We start from the raw sequence: 20,149 nt of genomic DNA on the forward strand, positions 1-20,149 counted from the left end.
ACCATCCCCCACGGTCCTCTCCTTTACACTGACACACCTCACTGATCCTCTAGCATCCCATGTTCTGCTCCAGTGCTCTTGATAGGATGGATCCTAGTTGTTATTGTTGTCCTTGTTGTTTTAATGGCGCTTTCAGTAACTCGCGCTATTTGCGCCAATAACTGTACGTTTATTCATACACTTTATTAATAAGCATCACATTACGGAGTTAAAGAAGAAGGTCCAGTTTTAGAGGCAGGAGGAAACCGCAGTACCCGGGGAAAACCTGCGCAGAGCGAGTATGGACTGGAAACCAAATGTACTTAAAGCCTGGGCCAAGCCGGGACTCGAACCTGGGCCTCATTGGTGCAAAGCGAGGAAAGAACCGCTACACTAACCCACTCCCCCGGATCGATCCTACATACATGTAAGTTAGCATCATCTCCATGACCTCCAGACACCATACAGTACATGCATAAAGCAAGGACCCTTGGGTCCTTGCTCTATGGTACATGTAAGCTGCTTTATTATGTTTGGGTCTGTTTGGTAGAGGGTCCATGATTATTGAAACCTCTGCAGTCAATCTCCTGATCATGGACAGAGCATAAAGTCCGAAACGTTGACTGCCTCTGGTTCTTTTTGGAAACCACACCCACATACTCACAAAAGAGATGTGCTGTCCCTGTATGAGTACCGCCAGACAGGTACATGTATCCTTGTGTAGTGCTACCGCAAACCTTTACTTAATTTGCCACCTTCGTCGTGAAGAGCTTCAAAGAAAATCTGGGATAAAATAAGTAGAACTTTCATGCAAGGATGTAATTCATTATGGACAAGGGCAGGGATCATTTTGTGTTCCATCCCATTTTTGGTGTGGCTACACGTTTGTGTACATGTACATTTGAAATGCCCTTGGGTGGAACATTCAGCAGAAAACGACAACATTAGGTGTTACATGTAGGTTAAGCAAATGCTTTTGTACCCGAACCTAGGGACAGACAGACGAGGAGGCAATCAGAAAAAAAAACATATAGTGTGGTACACGTAGCTTGAAGTACAGTACATGTAAATGTACGCTGAACATGTACACAAGACATCGCATATGTCCCAATCCGATGCCATGAGCTTGGGCTGGAGTTACCCAGGCTACAAACAGAGTAAATTTCTCAAAACTCTGGATGGAATTTAATATGCAGGTGCATCTACATGTATGTTCCAGCATCTTTTAACCCTAACCCCCTAGGGTGTATGTAAAATCGTATTGAAATTGGAGGATTTGGGACCATTATGGTTAATTAAAGCTTGTTATAGTTTAATCTAAAACTGTACAGAAAATGGAGTTTTGTTGGGTTCCATGTATACATGTGCACAGTAACCTTGGTAACTCTTCATCAATCCCGAGTTTTACAGCTGGTTTAAATGTTCAGAGTAAAATATTACTTGGCTCAATTTCCGCATAATTTTGAATAAATCGTGTCTATGACACCTGTTCCCAATGTTTTCTTACATGTTGCAGTAGGCTAAATCATAAATGTTTTGGAATTTTCTTTCCTAAATTTCACTTTTTTAGGACATAACCTATTAACACTTTCTGACGGCTGTTATAACATTTAAAGGGAAAAATTACGGTTGTCTCTATAAAGGAATTCTTTCCGAGGCCGCCATGACATAAATCGTGGCGCACGGAATTTTCCCCCTCCACTTCGTTAATCCATGCATCCATGGTAAATCACAAGTTAAACTTGAAGTATAGCACATAAAATATTCCCTAATTCATCTAAACCTACAACACACTCAACTTCCAAACACGCCTCCAATGATTTGTAATAAGAGTTTGATAAATTAGTGTTTAAAAAATTCCATAAAACTTACTAGTCCGGGGAAGGTGGTAGTAAGGAATTTTTGCCTTATTTTCGCTGGTTCTCATGCCACTCACCCCAGCAGGTTTCCGTCCGACCGTGTACAGTGTGAATGTTAAATTTGTCGCCTTCTTCAGTACACCACAATTCCAAGCACAAAACTGTATATTTTGTGGAAAGACTCTTTGACATTTAATTTTTACTCCTGAAATATATCATCAAAGGCCCAATCATTGGTTTACAGTCGTTTAAAGGAGACCTGTCCACTGAACGTGTCAGCTTTTGAACGAATTTTTCAGGAGTCAAGTCCAGAGAGAGTGCGCAGGGTGCGGTAACCACTAAATACCAACCGGTGTAGCGGTTCGGGTTCCATCGTATTCGGCCGGCGCGCCCCGACGTGGTGACCTCACACATGTCACATGACGTCATGTGGAGGCGGTACTGTGGGTACACACAACCACGTGCGGCATGCCTATCGCGTATTATCGGGTTAATGTACTGTACATAGTACATGTACATGTACATGGTGAACCATGTCGCGCACGCCGGGCGTAAACATAAGCCACGGAACGATCCTTCAATCTCTTTCCGCCTACATGCACGTTTAGCAGTTTTCAAAGTCAGCTGACCGGTTTCGTTTGCAACATGGAGCTAAAGTCACGTCCCATGAAAACCTAAGCCAATCCTTGGTTGGGATATCCATGGAGGTATCTTATACTGATATAGTTGATTTTACGAGAAATCCCGCGCATACTCGAGTATGCGCGGGAATTTTTATGAAATTTTGGATATGGAGGTCAAAAACTGTTCTTGCCAGTGGTGATGTAGACAGCAAATATGAACGCACGTCCCAGCCCATTTAAACCTGGAGTTTTTGGCTGCAAGGCCCTTTTCTAGGTATCCAAACAAAGAATTTAGATTTTTCAAAAATTAAGTTATGCCATCATGTAACCAGTTTCCAAAGTATCAAAGGTGAGCCACTAAAACCGGACTTTTTCAAGTTACAGTGCTGCCATAGAAAACAAACCGTAGGTACTCATTATCGGACTTGAATAGTAAGTCACAATTTATTCCTGAGGTAAGAGTTAACAGCCCATTTTTAAAACTCTGTGGAAATTATTCTATACAAAGACATCGATACTTTTCATGACCTGCCGGTATCAGCTAAAAGAAAGCCGCATTACATGTTACACGAGCTGTGCTCTCTCCGGAAGTGAAAATTAGTCTACAGACTCATCTGCCTTTACCATCACTAAAATTTCTCAAAAACATTACATAATTATTTTACGTAAGCACTTAGGCCTGCTTGTCCAAAAAAATTCCATAGAGGAAATTAGCCCACAAATTCATCAACCACGCTAGTACCAGGTCTCACTAGTATACTGTGTCAAATAACCACTGAGACCTGTTTGTTAATAAATAACACAGTGAAAATTAGTTTACAAACTCATAATCCACTCTAATCAGTAACAGGTCCCACAAGCTAGTACATTCTGTTAACTAACCACTGAGACCTGTTTGTCCACAAATTACACAGGGAAAATTAGTCTACAATCTCAAAATCCACTCTTATCATCAGTAACAGGTCCCACAAGCTAGTGCATTCTGTTAACTAACCACTGAGACCTGTTTGTCCACAAATTACACAGGGAAAATTAGTTTACAAACTCACAATCCACTCTTATCAGTAACAGGTCCCACAAGCTAGTGCATTCTGTTAACTAACCACTGAGACCTGTTTTTCCACAAATTACACAGGGAAAATTAGTTTACAAACTCACAATCCACTCTTATCAGTAACAGGTCCCACAAGCTAGTGCATTCTGTTAACTAACCACTGAGACCTGTTTGTCCACAAATTACACAGGGAAAATTAGTTTACAAACTCACAATCCACTCTTATCAGTAACAGGTCCCACAAGCTGGTGCATTCTGTTAACTAACCACTGAGACCTGTTTGTCCACAAATTACACAGGGAAAATTCGTCTACAAACTCACAATCCACTCTTATCAGTAACAGGTCCCACAAGCTGGTGCATTCTGTTAACTAACCACTGAGACCTGTTTGTCCACAAATTACACAGGGAAAATTCGTCTACAAACACACAATCCTCTCTTATCATCAGTAACAGGTCCCACAAGCTAGTACATTCTGTTAACTAACCACTGAGACCTGTTTGTCCACAAATTACACAGGGAAAATTAGTCTACAAACTCAAAATCCACTCTTATCATCAGTAACAGGTCCCACAAGCTAGTGCATTCTGTTAACTAACCACTGAGACCTGTTTGTCCACAAATTACACAGGGAAAATTAGTTTACAAACTCACAATCCACTCTTATCAGTAACAGGTCCCACAAGCTAGTGCATTCTGTTAACTAACCACTGAGACCTGTTTTTCCACAAATTACACAGGGAAAATTCGTCTACAAACACACAATCCACTCTTATCATCAGTAACAGGTCCCACAAGCTAGTACATTCTGTTAACTAACCACTGAGACCTGTTTGTCCACAAATTACACAGGGAAAATTAGTCTACAAACTCACAATCCACTCTTATCAGTAACAGGTCCCACAAGCTGGTGCATTCTGTTAACTAACCACTGAGACCTGTTTGTCCACAAATTACACAGGGAAAATTAGTTTACAAACTCACAATCCACTCTTATCAGTAACAGGTCCCACAAGCTAGTGCATTCTGTTAACTAACCACTGAGACCTGTTTGTCCACAAATTACACAGGGAAAATTCGTCTACAAACTCACAATCCACTCTTATCAGTAACAGGTCCCACAAGCTGGTGCATTCTGTTAACTAACCACTGAGACCTGTTTTTCCACAAATTACACAGGGAAAATTAGTTTACAAACTCACAATCCACTCTTATCAGTAACAGGTCCCACAAGCTGGTGCATTCTGTTAACTAACCACTGAGACCTGTTTGTCCACAAATTACACAGGGAAAATTCGTCTACAAACACACAATCCACTCATCATCAGTAACAGGTCCCACAAGCTAGTACATTCTGTTAACTAACCACTGAGACCTGTTTGTCCACAAATTACACAGGGAAAATTAGTCTACAAACTCAAAATCCACTCTTATCATCAGTAACAGGTCCCACAAGCTAGTGCATTCTGTTAACTAACCACTGAGACCAGTTTGTCCACAAATTACACAGGGAAAATTAGTTTACAAACTCACAATCCACTCTTATCAGTAACAGGTCCCACAAGCTAGTGCATTCTGTTAACTAACCACTGAGACCTGTTTCTCCCCAAATCACATAGTGAAAATTAGTCTACAATGTTATCATCCAGTTATATCATTAGTAAGAGGTCTCAAAAACTAGTACATCTCTACAAATTACACAGTAAAAATTAGTTTACAACTTCACGATCCACTCTTTTCATCGGTAATAGGTCCCACAAGCAAGTACATTCTGTTAACTAACCGCTGAGAGCTGTTTGTCCAAAAATTATACAGTGAAAATAAGTCTACATTCTCATGATGATCCATCATTAACAACATTAATAGGTCTCACAAACTACATGTAGTACAAACCACACAAGGAAAGTAAGTCAACAATGTCATCGTCCACTATTATCATTGGTAACAGGTCTCACTAACCAGTACATTGTGTTAACTAACTACTGAGACTGGTTTGTCCACAAATTTCATTGTTGAGTTGTGAAAATTGGTCTGTGCCATTTTGTTACTCTTTGATAATCAGCAGCATGTTTGATACATTGTTTAAGCTACCCACTGAAACCTATTTGTCTTTTAATTACCTCATGAAAATTGCAGCAGTTGGCTTAGAAATTTATCATCCACTTTCCTGATTTGTGAATATTCAAAAAAGAACAGGGACATTACATCGACATGACCATTTACCATACTTTTCTATGTAGAACATTTAGTTTGATAGAAGGAAGGTTTTGGCAAATTGAGTTTCCCAGCCAGACATATCCTTCCAGACCCAAAAGTGTTACAATTTAACTAAAGTATCCAAATGTTCATGAAATAAAGCATACTGTCCTTTTTATACACTCAACAATGAAATGCACAGCATTCTAAGCTTTGCAATTCAAAACTTAGTAACCCATTGCTTGACATAACAGACAGATATATTTTGGTACCTTTTTTGTAATATTTGCACAAAGGTAGTGCACCCACCTGTTACAAATGTCACACTGAATCCATGAGATTTTCTTGCAAGATGGAGCAGAAGATATGTTACAGTAAGGTAAGTCACAAAGTTGTTCTTCACCTTTTTTTCCATGATGGATTAACCGTGCCAGGGCAAATTCCCTAAATTTCTTGATGTGGCACTGACGAAGGATCCTTAGTGGCAACTTGTTCATTAACTGCTCTGCAAACTGAAACAAAAAAATAATAAATGCTAAAAACATGTCACTTTAATCACACTAGTAGATGGTGGAATGTATCAAGCCACCCTGTAAGCTGTGCGAAAAGCCTTGGAGAGTATAGCAATAAAAATTGTTAAACCTGTTCTGTTTAAATTAATAGAACAGTATACCATGAAGTATACCATGTAGTAAATGAAAACCAAACAAACATGGAACTGAAGACCCTCATGTTGTGCCTTTCAGTGTTTTCCAATCCGGCAACTGTATATCTCTAGCTTATAAGAATACTGACTGAAATCATAATCCTGTGTTTCAAACCTACAACAAAAATTTACCATCAGCACAAAGACTCCGCAACTATTTCCATCACTCTGTTGAGAGACAATGTAGTTGTGAAGAGACCAGCCAGTTGGTGTCTCCTGTAATACCTTTGCGCGAGAGTTGGTGTAGTTGCTGTGAAATGAATACATGCAAAATTTCAGATGACACGTGAATGTTTTCAATGATTCTTGTTTCAATGATCTGTAAAAGTTTAGTTTTAGGCAAAATATGTACGGGGTCGGTCTTCAATTAATTTGACATTAAGCGCGTATCTTATGATGCTGCGACCGCAAATAAATTGCGCACAGCATTCCCAAGAAATCCTCCAAAATGTCCTGAAACATTCATGGGGGCTCTAAATTTCCTCACCCGAGTCACAGGGTCTTGCTTTTGTGTCACGGAAATTTTGAGCATGTTAAAAAAAATGGAGCAACAAATTTTCTCTTAAATAGTCACACTCGTCATGGGCGTCTCGAACCAATCTCCAATTTAGTCTCAAACCCTTCTCAATTTAGTTTCCATGAGTCTGAAAGTGCGACAAATATGAGACAACTTTGTGAGGGGTTGGCAACCCATGAAACAAAACTGACAGGTTGCCAAAAAAATGAGCATCTGACATTCCAGGTGCAAGTTTAGAATATTCATAATTTTGTATCGCAAATGTTGCACAAATGTCAGCTACAGGTGCCTGACATGTACAGGAAATTCTGGCCGAAATGTTGCCAAGATGCAAATGTGGAGTAAGTACCAAATTAGTGCGGTGAGTCCAAGTGTAAATTGTCGCCAGATTTTGCAAATTTTCTCTCAATTTTATGTCTCTAACTATTCGCTGTCGCAGCCCTATGAGATATGGGCTTTATCTCTGCTTTTCTGGAGAACAGCAGAAAATGGAAGGCATGTCACACAAGAACAACTCAAATACAATCAATTTGATAAGAAATATTCTTTGAACATTTCTCCTATTTGTCCTGAAGCAACCATACCCAATATAATGTCAGCTGGAAAGTGAATTCAAATTAAAGCGGAGTGTCTAATAAATCAAATGTGAAAATAGTTACATCCAATGTTGGTGGTACTCTTTTGCTGCAGAGGTGTAGCCTGGCAGTGAGTTCAGCACACCCACTGTCATGGATTTTGTGTTTGCAGCTAGAAGAATCCAGTGATTTGCATTCAGGCATACGGGAAGCAGTATCCAGTTGTACTTTGAAAATGCAACCTTCCAAAACAAAAGCATTTTTTAATCATCATTACAAACGTAAATACCAGAGGAAGACTAAACAAAGCATCAGTGCCGCCGCATACCTTCCCCCTTTAGAAGTCCTACCTTTGGAAACAGCCACTGATGGTAGTTGTTCCTTTGCCAGAGTGAAGTGATGAAACATGGGAGTACATAAACATGGAAGCGCCACTTAGAATTAACATGTAGTGCAAGAACATGCAAATATGCGTGTATCACCTGGACAGTTAAGAAAAAAAGATAGTAAAATAGATTGCTGGTTTTATGATTACCTCCAATGATTAAAAGGCAACTTAGAGACCTTTCACTCTTAAAAATTCCACAACTGAAATAGTAAAACTGAGACTCCACAAGAACTTGATGACACCACTTCTCATTATGTGATAGATGTCATAATCCTTGGGTCATAAATGTTACGCCATCTGAACACAATGCCAAACTGCACAAGCGTGTGATGTATATATTGGAGGCATTTACTTCCATACATTACCTTGTCATTTAGCCAGGCTTTTCCGTTCAGTGTGTTCAAGTCCTGTTGCTTCAGAGATGTATTGCCAACTTTTAAAGAACTAGAAGTCTGCACACTGTTGGCTGCAGCCATTGCAGCTCTGGAAATTCCAGCATCATCCAAAAAGGCTTGCACTGGTACTTGCTGAAGAGTTGGCAATAACGTCAGTGCATCAATACCCGTTACAAATGAAAAGGTAATAAGTGCTGAAGTAACAGGACAAATGTCACCTGTCTCAGATGTGAGCTTTGGCGAGTATGTTTTCATGCACTTCATTACAATCTCATTTATCCTATCATAAGCAACCTTATGCTCTGTTGTCATCTCTGAGTACAAGGAAAACACAGGATCAGTGAAGGCAAGTCTCGAGCAGTGCCTTGCGTTGGATGCCTTGACCAATGTGTAATTTTCAGTGGCCCTACATACATCATGAATTCTGCTCAGACAGCTCAGGTGCTCATCGATAAACACTTGCAGAGGTGGTTTCGCATGTGGACTGGCTGGTTGCTCCACCTTTCTCTTCACTCCTCTCTTAACTAAAATTTAAAACAACAAAAATTCAGAAACGCTTACAAATCGGAATTTGTAATATGCTCATTTTCAACTTTTTCTATAGAAGTATCATAGTCAATCTGCATTATACACACTAGTTGCAATTGTGATTTCCATTCCAACAGACTGTTCCGCTTTGATTATCCTATTGTGTATCATCAAGCTTTCTAAATTGATTTAATTGAAATTTTAAGTTTTAATTGGCATGTTCAACTTACATACGCCACATTTGTGTGAAATCAGCTCATAGTTTGTCCGAAAGCTAGCCTCACATCCTCTGCATTGCCTCCGTGAACTAGCACAGGGTGCAGCATCATCCAAATTTGGGTCAAAATGGACCCTTTTTCCAGTTTTAAAGGTGTCTAAATAAGAAGGAAATATTGAGATGTATGCAACTGATCTCATAAAAACCTGTAGTCTTCTCTAAAAATACATGTACATCCTGATACAGCATAATATCTGAACAACTTGCCAATAAAACCTCAAGCACGTTTCCTGCGGTCCTAACAGGTTATACGAAAGCAAAGGTCGCTCACACAGTTCCTCATGGATAATTTGCAAAGTTCAGAATGGGCTGTTCAAAACACGACATGTTTCGCACGTCCCTAAGGCCCACCCAACTCCTTTATATTTCAGATGAACCATCCACAAAAAATCCTGGCAACACACCTAAAGAGTTACTACCAACAGATCCAAACCTCTTGTGCACTACCTGTGTGATTTTTATCAGACAGACGTCTCCAATATAAAGTATATGATACCCATGGCTAAAGTGTAGTATGTGAACATGAGTGATGTTACCACCTAAAGCACCCAGTATGTTTTCGCTCTTTCACATTAAAATATTTGATTGACCTTTTGTCTGTATTATAGTCATGTGACATTTGAAATAACCAGAGCAGAAAGAGTAGCATTCCACTTTTTAGTGCAGATAATAAACTTTGGCATAAAGCGTTAATGACTCCACTATCACCCTGATCCTACGGTGTTTTCTCTATCATTTTACTTAGACCAAGCCACAATGAGCCATCATGCAGCACTGCAAAACTTTAAATCCTACGGTATCTGTTACCCTTTTTTATGCAATTTCAGGTTTATATGACATAACAAGAGAAAGGGCTTAAAATAAATCAGGGAAGCAACTTCACAAAGTTCTGAAAGGTTAAAATACAATCAGGTGATTGTTATGAAGTGACACTGAAAAGAAACATCATGAATGAAATTACGAACCAGATCAAATGGCAGTATCGACAAAATTCGTCAAAGTTTAAAGGGTTAGCTGAAGCAAAGAGAGCATTGTAACCAAAGCATTTCCCCAAAGCAGAGAGCAATCCATTTACAGAAGTCAAGCTCTACCAATGAAAGCAAAGTAAAATGCATGTATGCACATGCTAGTGTAGGAACTATTGCTAAAGCAATACACTTAACTGTCACCCATTCGCAAGTAAATCACTGCAGAACAAACTGCACGTACAGTTAAATGTTATGAAAACACTCCCATAGTGTGACACAAATTCTGATCCCAAACAACTTCCTTTTCTCACAATTCACAAGACATATTGAAGGTGTGATGTTTGATAGATGCTGACAAGTACAACTCTACCAAAAGTTTAAACATTTTGTACTTGACAATACAATGAAATCATAAACCAAACACTACAAATAATACTTTACACACACTCAAAAACAAACATGAACATGTACACAAGGAAGTACTGCAAACCATGGAAGAACACTATTTGCAAATGAGCAAAAGCTTGACAGCTTCAGGAGCCAAAAAGATGAAGGAAAACAGGAAGTGGTGAAATAAAATATCTTTTGTAACAAACCTGTACTGGCATCCCTGCATTGAAATAAAAACATGTGGAAAGGAAAGGAAACAAAACTGTTATAAAAAACAATAAGGGTTTTTGAAAGTATTGGAAGAACTTTATTGGCTGCAAGGTTTTTATACACATTGAATATTCTTTTGTTAGGCAACATTAAGCATTTCAGGAGTGCACAGCAAATGTCGCGATCGAGGGTCGTAACCCATGTGGTTATTGGAAGCCACATTCCTCACGAATTCCACATACTGCATCTTTTATGCAAGACAAACAGGTGTGAACATGTAAAAAAATAATATAAAATGGCTGGTCCTAAATTTTTCCCACATATCATGTTGCAAGACACTATCTGCCACTATCAGGCTGACTAAAAAGTTTAGAGGTATTTGCAATGACTATTTTATACACGGGCTCCTTGAAGTCGGAAAGCATCAAAATACATCATGTATGCATTTATTTGAACATAAAAATCACCTGTCATTCCACTGCTCGTGTGGCAATCTTTCACCTCAGGGTTGTTTCCTCTCTCTGTTCTCTTCATGTCAATGCCATGTGGCTCACGGCTTTCTTTCCTGGTGATGCCTTCTGCCTCTTTCGGGACGTGGCAAGCTATTTCATTGGGGCTGTTTTGTCTTTCTGTCTTGTGCTTGTCAGTGTCTTCTATACGTAGTTCACAGCTTTCTTTCCCGTATTTTCTGCCTTGCTTCCTTGCATGTGCTTTTACTTCAGCTGTTAAACAATCAACAGTTCATGCTACTTATGGTTCTTTTTAACTGTACAAGAGCTGGGGGAATCTTTCGTAGCAATGAATTTTTTTCCGAGGTTGAGGCTTTAATAATTTTTTAAGTTACTCTTTCCGGTCACTTTGACACCATTTCTGCAAACTGACCGTTCCAATGAGGTGCAGCTTTCCAAGACAGGTCAGCCAAATATGTGAACTTTTTTCAGCAGTGCTCAATGCACGTGTACTGGCCCACATGCAGAAATGATTTTCAAATGACCAAACCAACAAAGCGGCATGCCTATTTAACACATACACAATTAAACCTCACTAACAAGAGGTCCTTTGGACTTGGCAAAGAATCTTTTATAACCAGAACCTTGTGTTAACAGAAATGAAACAACAAAAAACAAAACATAAGGGTAAAAATTTACTTGTTATAAGCTGCATCTGATATTAGCAGTGCTCTTATCAGCGAGGTATATTTTTATGAAGGACAGCAACAATGGTAAGTCCATCTTTTGCTTGTGAGTAAGCAGGATACGAATAAAAGGAATAAATACTTAGATAATTTTGAAACAATGCAATCTCTACTCAGTGATATGTACATTTAGTTGGGAAGCTCACCTTTGTGTGCTTTTTTCTTTTTCCTGACAGGAAGATCCTTGAATACTTTGCCCTTCTGTACACATCTGGAAACTGTAAAATTGTAAAAAAGAATAGGAATGAACTCCATAGTGTTTCACTTTAAATAACAAGCAATGAATTCCGAGATACAAGGAAAATTAACACTTCATTCCAGTATGCAAAAGTGTATAATCTATAGTATTCACACAACATGGAGGTGTTATGCAATGGAAGCAAAGTAAGCAATTTTCAGCTGGCATGTACCTTCGTGCTGCAAAACATACCAATGTAAATTGTAACTATTACCCCCACTGTCAGCCAAACTCTTTGAGATTTCCGCTAAACTGATGAGGAGGCCATGTAATAATTCATTTAATTAAACACACATGCATGTACATGTACTTGCCTTTCTGCCTGGTTGGCTTGCTGATTCCAAATGGAAGAACTGTTGATGATTTCACAGTTGGTTTGGCGTTCAACGGTGGCAAATTATTTGTACAAGGTACAGCTATATACATCATATTCGATATACGCTCCAGTTCACTCTTCACAACTGTCAAGATGTCTACAGGAACATCCAGATATGATATACTACGAATCTTATCCACCTCTTCACGGATTGCTGATGCCAGTGAACTCTTCAACTGTTCACCATCTGTCATCCCCTGTGGAGGAGCAGGCCTACTGATGGTATCAACTTCAATATCTCCATTGGGTTTTTCCATCTCAAAGGTACATACGGACCCTGCAAGACAGATTTCATCCAATATGAACAATGGATTCTCCCTATAATGCTGTGGAAGGTCTGTCCAGCTACAGCTAGGGTGGTGTAGAACAACGGCAAGTAAATGCTTGCATGGCCAGTGGGTGTGCCGCCAGTCATAGCACTGACATGAAGGTGTTGATTCATTGTTTCCCAGAGCCACAATATACTCCTTATTGGCCTCTGAGAAACTACACACCTTGAAGCTGCTGCCAACCCTTTGAATTTGGCAGTCGTCAGCACTGGGTAGCCTCTTCATGCAATGAATTATGAATTCTTTTGGCCTGTTTTGTAGGAACTGGGGGATTGTTGAGCTGTAAGATCGATACACAGATGTTGCTTTCAGGTTGCTTTCTATGTACCTGCAATTTAAAGACCAAAGTGTAATACAATGAAACCTGATGCACAAATTTTCATTTATTTTCTTTACACTACAGAAAGCTTTTGTTTCATGAGCAATACAGCTCAATCCAAATCAAGCAATCTTTTAACAAAAAAAAGCTTCCATAATGTATGAGCCCACTTTACTCACAATTAGTTGTATTTTTAGCAGCCACATTTTTGAGAATTTACAAGCTCAATGTAATTCATAAGTTGCACAATGTTATATTCAGCATATATCAGTAATAAAAAAATTAAGCAGAAGTTAAAAGTATAGTCAATTATTTGAAAATATCACACACACACAAAAAAAACCAACCAACCCCAAAACAACAAACAAACAACAAGTGCTATTATTGTTGAAAAGCTTACTTCCTTTAAAGATAGGTGTGAAATTGAACTCTCTGAGAAATTATTCTTTCTGGCAAGCTCTCATATTGAAAAGGAGGAAAGAGCACTATTTCTAACATTATGTCTCAAGACACAACTTTTTGGAAATTGCTTCAATTAGTTCATTTCAAATTGGCAAAGTGTGTCCAAGCATTGACACAGCACACACAAACAAATACATGTAGGGTAATAGGAATTTTAAAAGGTACTTAATTAAAAATTTGATATGGCTTAATTTCAAGGGAGAATAAAAAAGGTGCTATGATTTCTGACATAAGTTACCTTCTTTGCATCTCTGGGAGGAACTTCTTTATCACAGTTGTGAGCATTCCTGTTAGGGAGCGGTCTGTGAATCTGGAGAGGAACTCATACTTCAGGGTTCGATTTTGGCGTTCTATACCATTATTTGTGTTGATCTTAACACTAAACCGATCTTGACGGAAAACCCATGCCCACTTCTGGAATTTTAAGGAAATTGAAAAACGGGTCAGATTTCAGTATTTCTTAAAGGTACAATCTTAAAACTAAAACTAGAGACTAGAGCTCTGTTCTTCAACATATTGCCAAACTAGCAGTGCTATGAAACAATTTCCAGAAAGCCTCAACAATGTTTTTTTTCTAAAAACTTTAATGTGCAGTTTGGTATCTTTAAATGCATAAATATCTACACTTGTCTTTCAAACACTGCCAAGTTACATCTCATTTAACAACCTCAACAAAAAATGTTGAAATGACCAAAGAAATAAATTTGCAATAAAACAGAAGTACCTCAGCAATTCTCAGCCAAGTGTTATTAATCCACTCCCTAAAGCTTTTGTTGTCCTGCCAGTAAGAACTACTGTGCAGTTTAGCAAGCGCCACATCATAGGATTCTTTAGAGGCAGCCTGTGCAACCCTTCTCAGGAGCAGCAATATATCGTCACTCACTCCGATGAGACCATGCTTGGATGCTCTCAACCATCTTATCCAAGACTGTTCTCGATGGAAGTCACAAAGAATCACCTTACACTCTGGAAGAAATAGAAACTCAGCCATTTTGCCATTCCACTGCACAACACAATTGGAGGCAATTGCACACTAAAGCAAAAGAAAAATATAGATGTACTGGAACCTATAACAATTACAATCATTTCATTTTTTTAATTTTGAAACAGGAGCTCTGACTTCAAGGAAGTAAAATGTCTAGATATTAGATGTTAATAAATGTGTCAAGTTTTAAAAATTGGCATTACAATTTTTACATCCTCTTTTAACGCACCCAAAACAGAACAACCTGACACAAATTGTCCCTGTCCCTATAACTCTACTTAGTGTAATGTTAAACTGTTGTCTGACAATATCTGTAAAAGTTTAAACTACAAACACACTGATCACAAATATATTTTGGAAGAAATCAGTAAAAAGACTAAGAAAAAAATGTGTTACCTGCGAATGTCTTCTCTAAGGCACTGATCTCTGCTTCGCAGTTATCCACCATAAAGTATGATGGGGACCATCCAGAATTCCAATTCTTTATTATATTGAGAGCTGTGACTAGAGTGCTGCTGTCTTCAAACTGACTTGCAATGACAGCAACAACTGAGTAATCAGTGTTGGTCTTAACACAGATGAAGAAAAGGGGAACAGCATATCTTGTGGTGCGGTATGTTGCATCCAAAAGACACAACTCTCCACCATACCGCTTTAGGAGATGCATCTGCCACTTGGACTGGTATACAAACAGTGCCCCACATCCTTCATTACTGTCAGCACCATTGGCAGCTTCACTTCCCAAGGCAGGAGAAAAATGGAAGTGGTCTTCTGGGCTTTCTTGCCTCCATTCTTCAATATTTTCAAGGAGGTTCTCTTGGTCGTATTTAGACTTGAGGGATCTCAGGCGTGTCGAATACACCATGTTGGAGATATCCCGCATGGTTGGGAAAAACCTTCGGTTGTTCCATGAAGGACAATTCCCCTCTGCAAAGAGCTCCTTCCTTACATAAGCATCAAGGAGGGATTTCATGATGGCAGATGACTGAAATCCCTCCTTCACGTACTCCTGGACTTTTGCTACTAAACGTGGGTCTATTGGCATTGACAGTTCTTCTATCTGAAAAGCAATTCCAAAATTGCAAATATTTTTATACCAAGATCATTCATACATGTTTTTCTGCAATTTGGACTTCAGCAGCAATTTCAGTTAACACATACAGACTTGCAATTTGGTCTAAAGATAGACAGGTTTAAATACTAAAGAGGGAACATGTAGCAATGGATGCAGGTTGTACAATGAAAACATCAAAACTGCACTGCTTCCAAATATGATTGTAGGAATAAATATTACAAGAAGCATGTACTGCACACATGTCATACATGTATGTGCTTGGTGAACTACTGCTCTGCATGCACGGTCAGTAAGAAAGACTTGAGCCATATTTTTCTAGACACGTTACAGCAAACATTACTGTAACTATGACTTTGTAATTCGTGGATAACTTTACAAGGTTTATTACAGTACAGTACTTGTTCATGAAGAACTGTTATCAACACCCCTTAATTTCAGGGTAAACTTATTACAAAATGTTCACCATGTCCTGAGAGTGGAAGCTGTGCTCATTGTGGGCTGGCAAATTTACAAGTATCCGGCGCTGACAAGTAATGGTGCTTTCTTCTTTTCCCAGGTTCATCTTTATTTCCTGGGAAATTTTTTCCCTTTGCCATTTTGTTACCCTGGAGATCTGCAAAAACAATCACAAAATATAAATTTGAAATTTCAAAATCCATCTACTGTCTACATCTTGTAGTATAATTGGAGTACATCAATAACAAGAGCTCATTATTGTAGCTGGGTAAATATTTTTGGAAATTTCTTTAAATGGTCAATATAACTATTTTCCCTCAAAAAAAAATAGAAAAGAACACTTTCCAAGATAAATCATGAAAAGTGGATGGAAAATTTGCCATTTAATATTTCCTGTGAATCCCCTTCTCCACATCATACTTGTGGGTTGGGCCTTCACATTGGTTAATCACACTCAAAACACATTTTTGGAAATTTTTAATTGAAATTAATTGTGATCATGGAGAGACAAAGCACATGTCAAATCTGTTCACAAAATAGGTCAGCACACATGCAAGCTATTTAGTGAGTAATATGAACAATAACCAATAAATTCCGTCAACAGGTTGACAGTAAACACACCTCAAAGTCCGGAAATAGGATGACATCTTTTGCCACAATAGCTGCAGGACAGTTGACCTTTTTTATGGGCTGCAAACGCACCCTTCTCTTTTTGTAGTTGTGATCAGCAGCAACCATCTAATGAAACAAAGTTGTCGGCACAATTATTACAAATACAATGAGAAAAGGCTTTCTACTACAGGAAACTTCAACATAAATAAATTTCTCAAAAATGTTTAATAATGTCAACTTAAGAGTCAAAGTTTATTGCATTTCAAATAGCATTCAACCTCATTCTTGGCCTTTTTTGAAGCATTCCTGTCCGGTCCGTGATGGCACTCATACCGCACACTTTTCAGCACCATGTATGGATGGCCAAGAAACGTTTCATCACTCCACCGTAAACGATGGAGTTTTGGGTCAACCTCTGAAAAAGGTTGCAAGGAAAGAAATATAACTTATTTTGTAAAAATAACATGTTTTCTTACTTGGAATATTTCCCAGCAGATACAAAAAAATAAGCCACAAAAAACAGATTAAATTATGCAAAAATTGAAGGCCTTTTTGCCATAACACATCCTTACTGACCACAATGTTTACATAGCTGTAGAAAGTTGGCTTGTAGGACTACATGTATACTAATGAGACACTAACAGTTAACTTTAGGCTATGTCCAATTTTGTGTGCAACCAGGCAGAGATGGGCCAGATGTAGCTGGACCATGAGCCCCCACAGGGCACACACACCAGGTAATTGGATTAGGTCCCTTGAACACTACCACTGCTAGGCTGTAGCACTTCAGAGCACCCTTGGGATAAGATAATTTATGTGTCTGCACCTAAACAAAGAAGCTGTGACCTCATCAGGTCACCACAGAAAAAAAAGAAATGAAACCTCAGTCATTTGTGTACATGATTCCCAGATGAGTTGTCAAGGCTTTCAATGAATCAGTGCTTTTATGTGTACCTTTTTAGGATCCTACTCAACACCTACACTTACATGTATGGACAGACATGCACATGTTGGAGGCAATTTGGAAAGTGCCAAATGGTGGAAATTAAAAGTTTGCTGAACGAGCTTTACAACCACTATTTGCATGTGATGTTATTAGTAATCCTTACTTTGACTGTGACCCCCTCACTTTCTGCACTGAATTTAATTTCAGGCAGTCGCTATTGTTATGGAAGTGTAGATATGTTCCCATCTGCATGTAGTTTCTATCCATCTTCAAGTATCAAAGACATGGTACTAATTTCTATTCTGTTCTATCGGATGGTGGTATAGGCCTAGCCTAGTAAGTAACATTCCCCTACTCAAGATGCCTACATGTAGGGCCTACCAGGATTGTATACGTTATTTGGGGAAACCCATTCAAATATCAGAAAGGAGAACCGTATTTAAACTGTTGGATTCACTTTGGTAGATGACTGTGGCATGATCAATAACTTAGGCCTAGAGCTAATGTGAAAAGAGGCCTGAGTTTTGAGCCTGAGGGCATTTACAAGGAGAAACTGAGTGTTTTTAATACACAAATGGCACATGTATGTTGGATTCAAATTTGCATGGCTAATTTGGGCATTCTAACTGGCAATTACAAATTTTCCCCACGTTTTTTTTGGGGGGGGAATGACCAGCTTTACAACATTAAATTCCCCCCCCCAAAAAAAAATGCGGGGAGGTCCACAAATATACATGTACAATCCCCCTACTTTGAAAATTTAGAGGGCTTCTTCTTTTTTAGAGGGGTCTTAATAACTAATAAAATAGCCAATTAGCGGTAGTGGCCTCCACCCTTGCAGATATTTCTTCTGAAAATAAAACTAGGAAAGGTTGAATTAGGTACAGCCATGTGTTGCCGCGATGTTTGATTCAAATGGTGACATCTTTGTTTCTTCAGGACTATGAACAGTACAAGAGCCACATTATTAATTTGGAAAGGGTGCTTTAGACGTCACTTGACACCCCGTGCACAAACACCGGCACTTAGGCTAGTCTGAAAAATTATGTTTTCTTTTTATGCTACTTGGTATTTTCTCACTGAATTGAACTTTTCTGGATATGCTTTAGCTTAGCTAAAAATGGGTCACTGTGGCGAATAATTATATTACTGAAATACGTACAATAATTTTTGCACAGCGAGCTTGGAGTCGAACATGCTGACACTGTTAAAAAAAATGGAACACTCACCTGTCTGCCCAAAGTTTGCTGAAGTTTTAGCCGCTACAAAGTGTGACTTTGTAGCCACCTCGAATGTGCGTTTCAGTTCATCAAATTTCGCACTATCTAGGACAAAGCCACAGTGGTCATCCTTGTATTCAGAGAAATATTCACGCCACTCGCAAGGTAGCAAGACCTCTTGAATTTGCCCTTCATCATCAGCCATGATGCTTGCACGCTTTCACGATTTAGTCACTTTTGTTTTATAATATCGGGAACCTTCACTTTGCAAGTTGCAGAGTAGGCGGCACCGCGCGCGCTCTGCTCTACATGCATACATGTACCTGCGATCTTTAAATGCCTCTACATACGCATAATAAATATTCATTTTTGCCGCGCCAGTAGCCGGGAATACCCGAAGAGATCCGAGAGTGACCGAGAGGATCCGACCCGCTCCACCGGTTAGTATTTAGTGCTTACCTGTACCACCCTGCGGCAGCAGAGCCCAAAAGAATATTTACAGTGTTAAAAATCTTACGCTAATATTAAACCACTATATAGTGTATACTTGTTTACTTACAAAAAACTTATTTAATTACAATTATTAAAAAATCATTTTTAAAAATGCCTCCCAATTCGATGCTGATGATTCAGAATGTGCTTTGTGATACGAGGCAATAAAATGACGTGACGTACACAAGCGCTTAAGCGCAGCACACGTGTAGTCGTCGCGCACGTGCAATGATGCCAAAATTGACTAGTCTATAAACTATATGCAGGGCGACCAGAGCACCTCTAGCATACATCTAGCATGCAGTGAACGTACTCTGGATGTACATGTACATGTACATGACGCAGTGTACATAGACGACAAACACGACCGACTAACGACTTGATTTGAAGTCTAACGGGAATAAGGTCAACTCGTACCCGGAACATGTCTCGTCGAGTCCCAGGTCAACTTGTAAACGCAAATACAACGAAAAATTGATAACAACTTGTCGGACGAACTGGTACTTACGATGGTGCAGCATCACGTGATGGCTGTAAAAAGCACATGGTGATATTTCACGGTTGAGTTGTCTAAAGTCGAGTTGGCAAACGGTCAAGTTGTCCGGACCCCCCCCAGATACTAGCCGTGGATTTTCGTGAAATGAACTTTAAGCCACGAAATTATACTAAAATCGGCGCGCGCGACAAGATTTGGTTCGCGCGGTGGCCCAACTTACAAGGATTTTTTTTTACGTGAAGAAGAGGATTGTAAAACGTATTAATAAATTAAAATTAATTA

The 20,149-nt window shown here is 39.0% G+C and overlaps 2 protein-coding genes across 5 annotated transcripts in view; both read right to left on the reverse strand.

Annotated features, from left to right (window-relative positions):
- The window catches only part of LOC110986573 (uncharacterized), a 24,018-nt gene extending 21,851 nt beyond the window's left edge, over window positions 1–2,167 (reverse strand). For 3 of the 4 annotated variants that reach the window (XM_022248537.2, XM_087147260.1, XM_087147259.1), the window contains exons 1-2: window positions 1,852–2,167; window positions 644–762 (exon numbers count right to left, since the gene is read on the reverse strand). The gene's annotated coding sequence lies outside the window, so the exon portion shown is untranslated. The remainder of the gene's footprint in view (window positions 1–643; window positions 763–1,851) is intronic. The other variant, XM_087147258.1, reaches the window with a different exon arrangement.
- LOC147796452 (uncharacterized) lies at window positions 2,163–19,325 on the reverse strand. Its single transcript, XM_087147261.1, has 16 exons — window positions 18,889–19,325; window positions 16,992–17,128; window positions 16,723–16,839; window positions 16,109–16,258; window positions 14,967–15,630; window positions 14,310–14,551; window positions 13,824–13,999; window positions 12,414–13,132; window positions 12,008–12,079; window positions 11,134–11,388; window positions 9,052–9,195; window positions 8,264–8,817; window positions 7,861–7,992; window positions 7,595–7,752; window positions 6,551–6,668; window positions 2,163–6,224 (listed from the first exon to the last, which is right to left on the reverse strand). The coding sequence occupies exons 1-16, from the start codon at window positions 19,082–19,084 to the stop codon at window positions 5,940–5,942; spliced, it is 4,119 nt and encodes a 1,372-aa protein (XP_087003387.1). The 5' UTR covers window positions 19,085–19,325; the 3' UTR covers window positions 2,163–5,939.
- Between the last annotated feature and the right edge of the window lie 824 nt (window positions 19,326–20,149).

The sequence above is a fragment of the Acanthaster planci genome, linkage group LG16 (assembly GCF_054643075.1).
Source record: "Acanthaster planci isolate LZ-2023a linkage group LG16, COTS_SCS, whole genome shotgun sequence".
Taxonomy (NCBI): domain Eukaryota; kingdom Metazoa; phylum Echinodermata; class Asteroidea; order Valvatida; family Acanthasteridae; genus Acanthaster; species Acanthaster planci.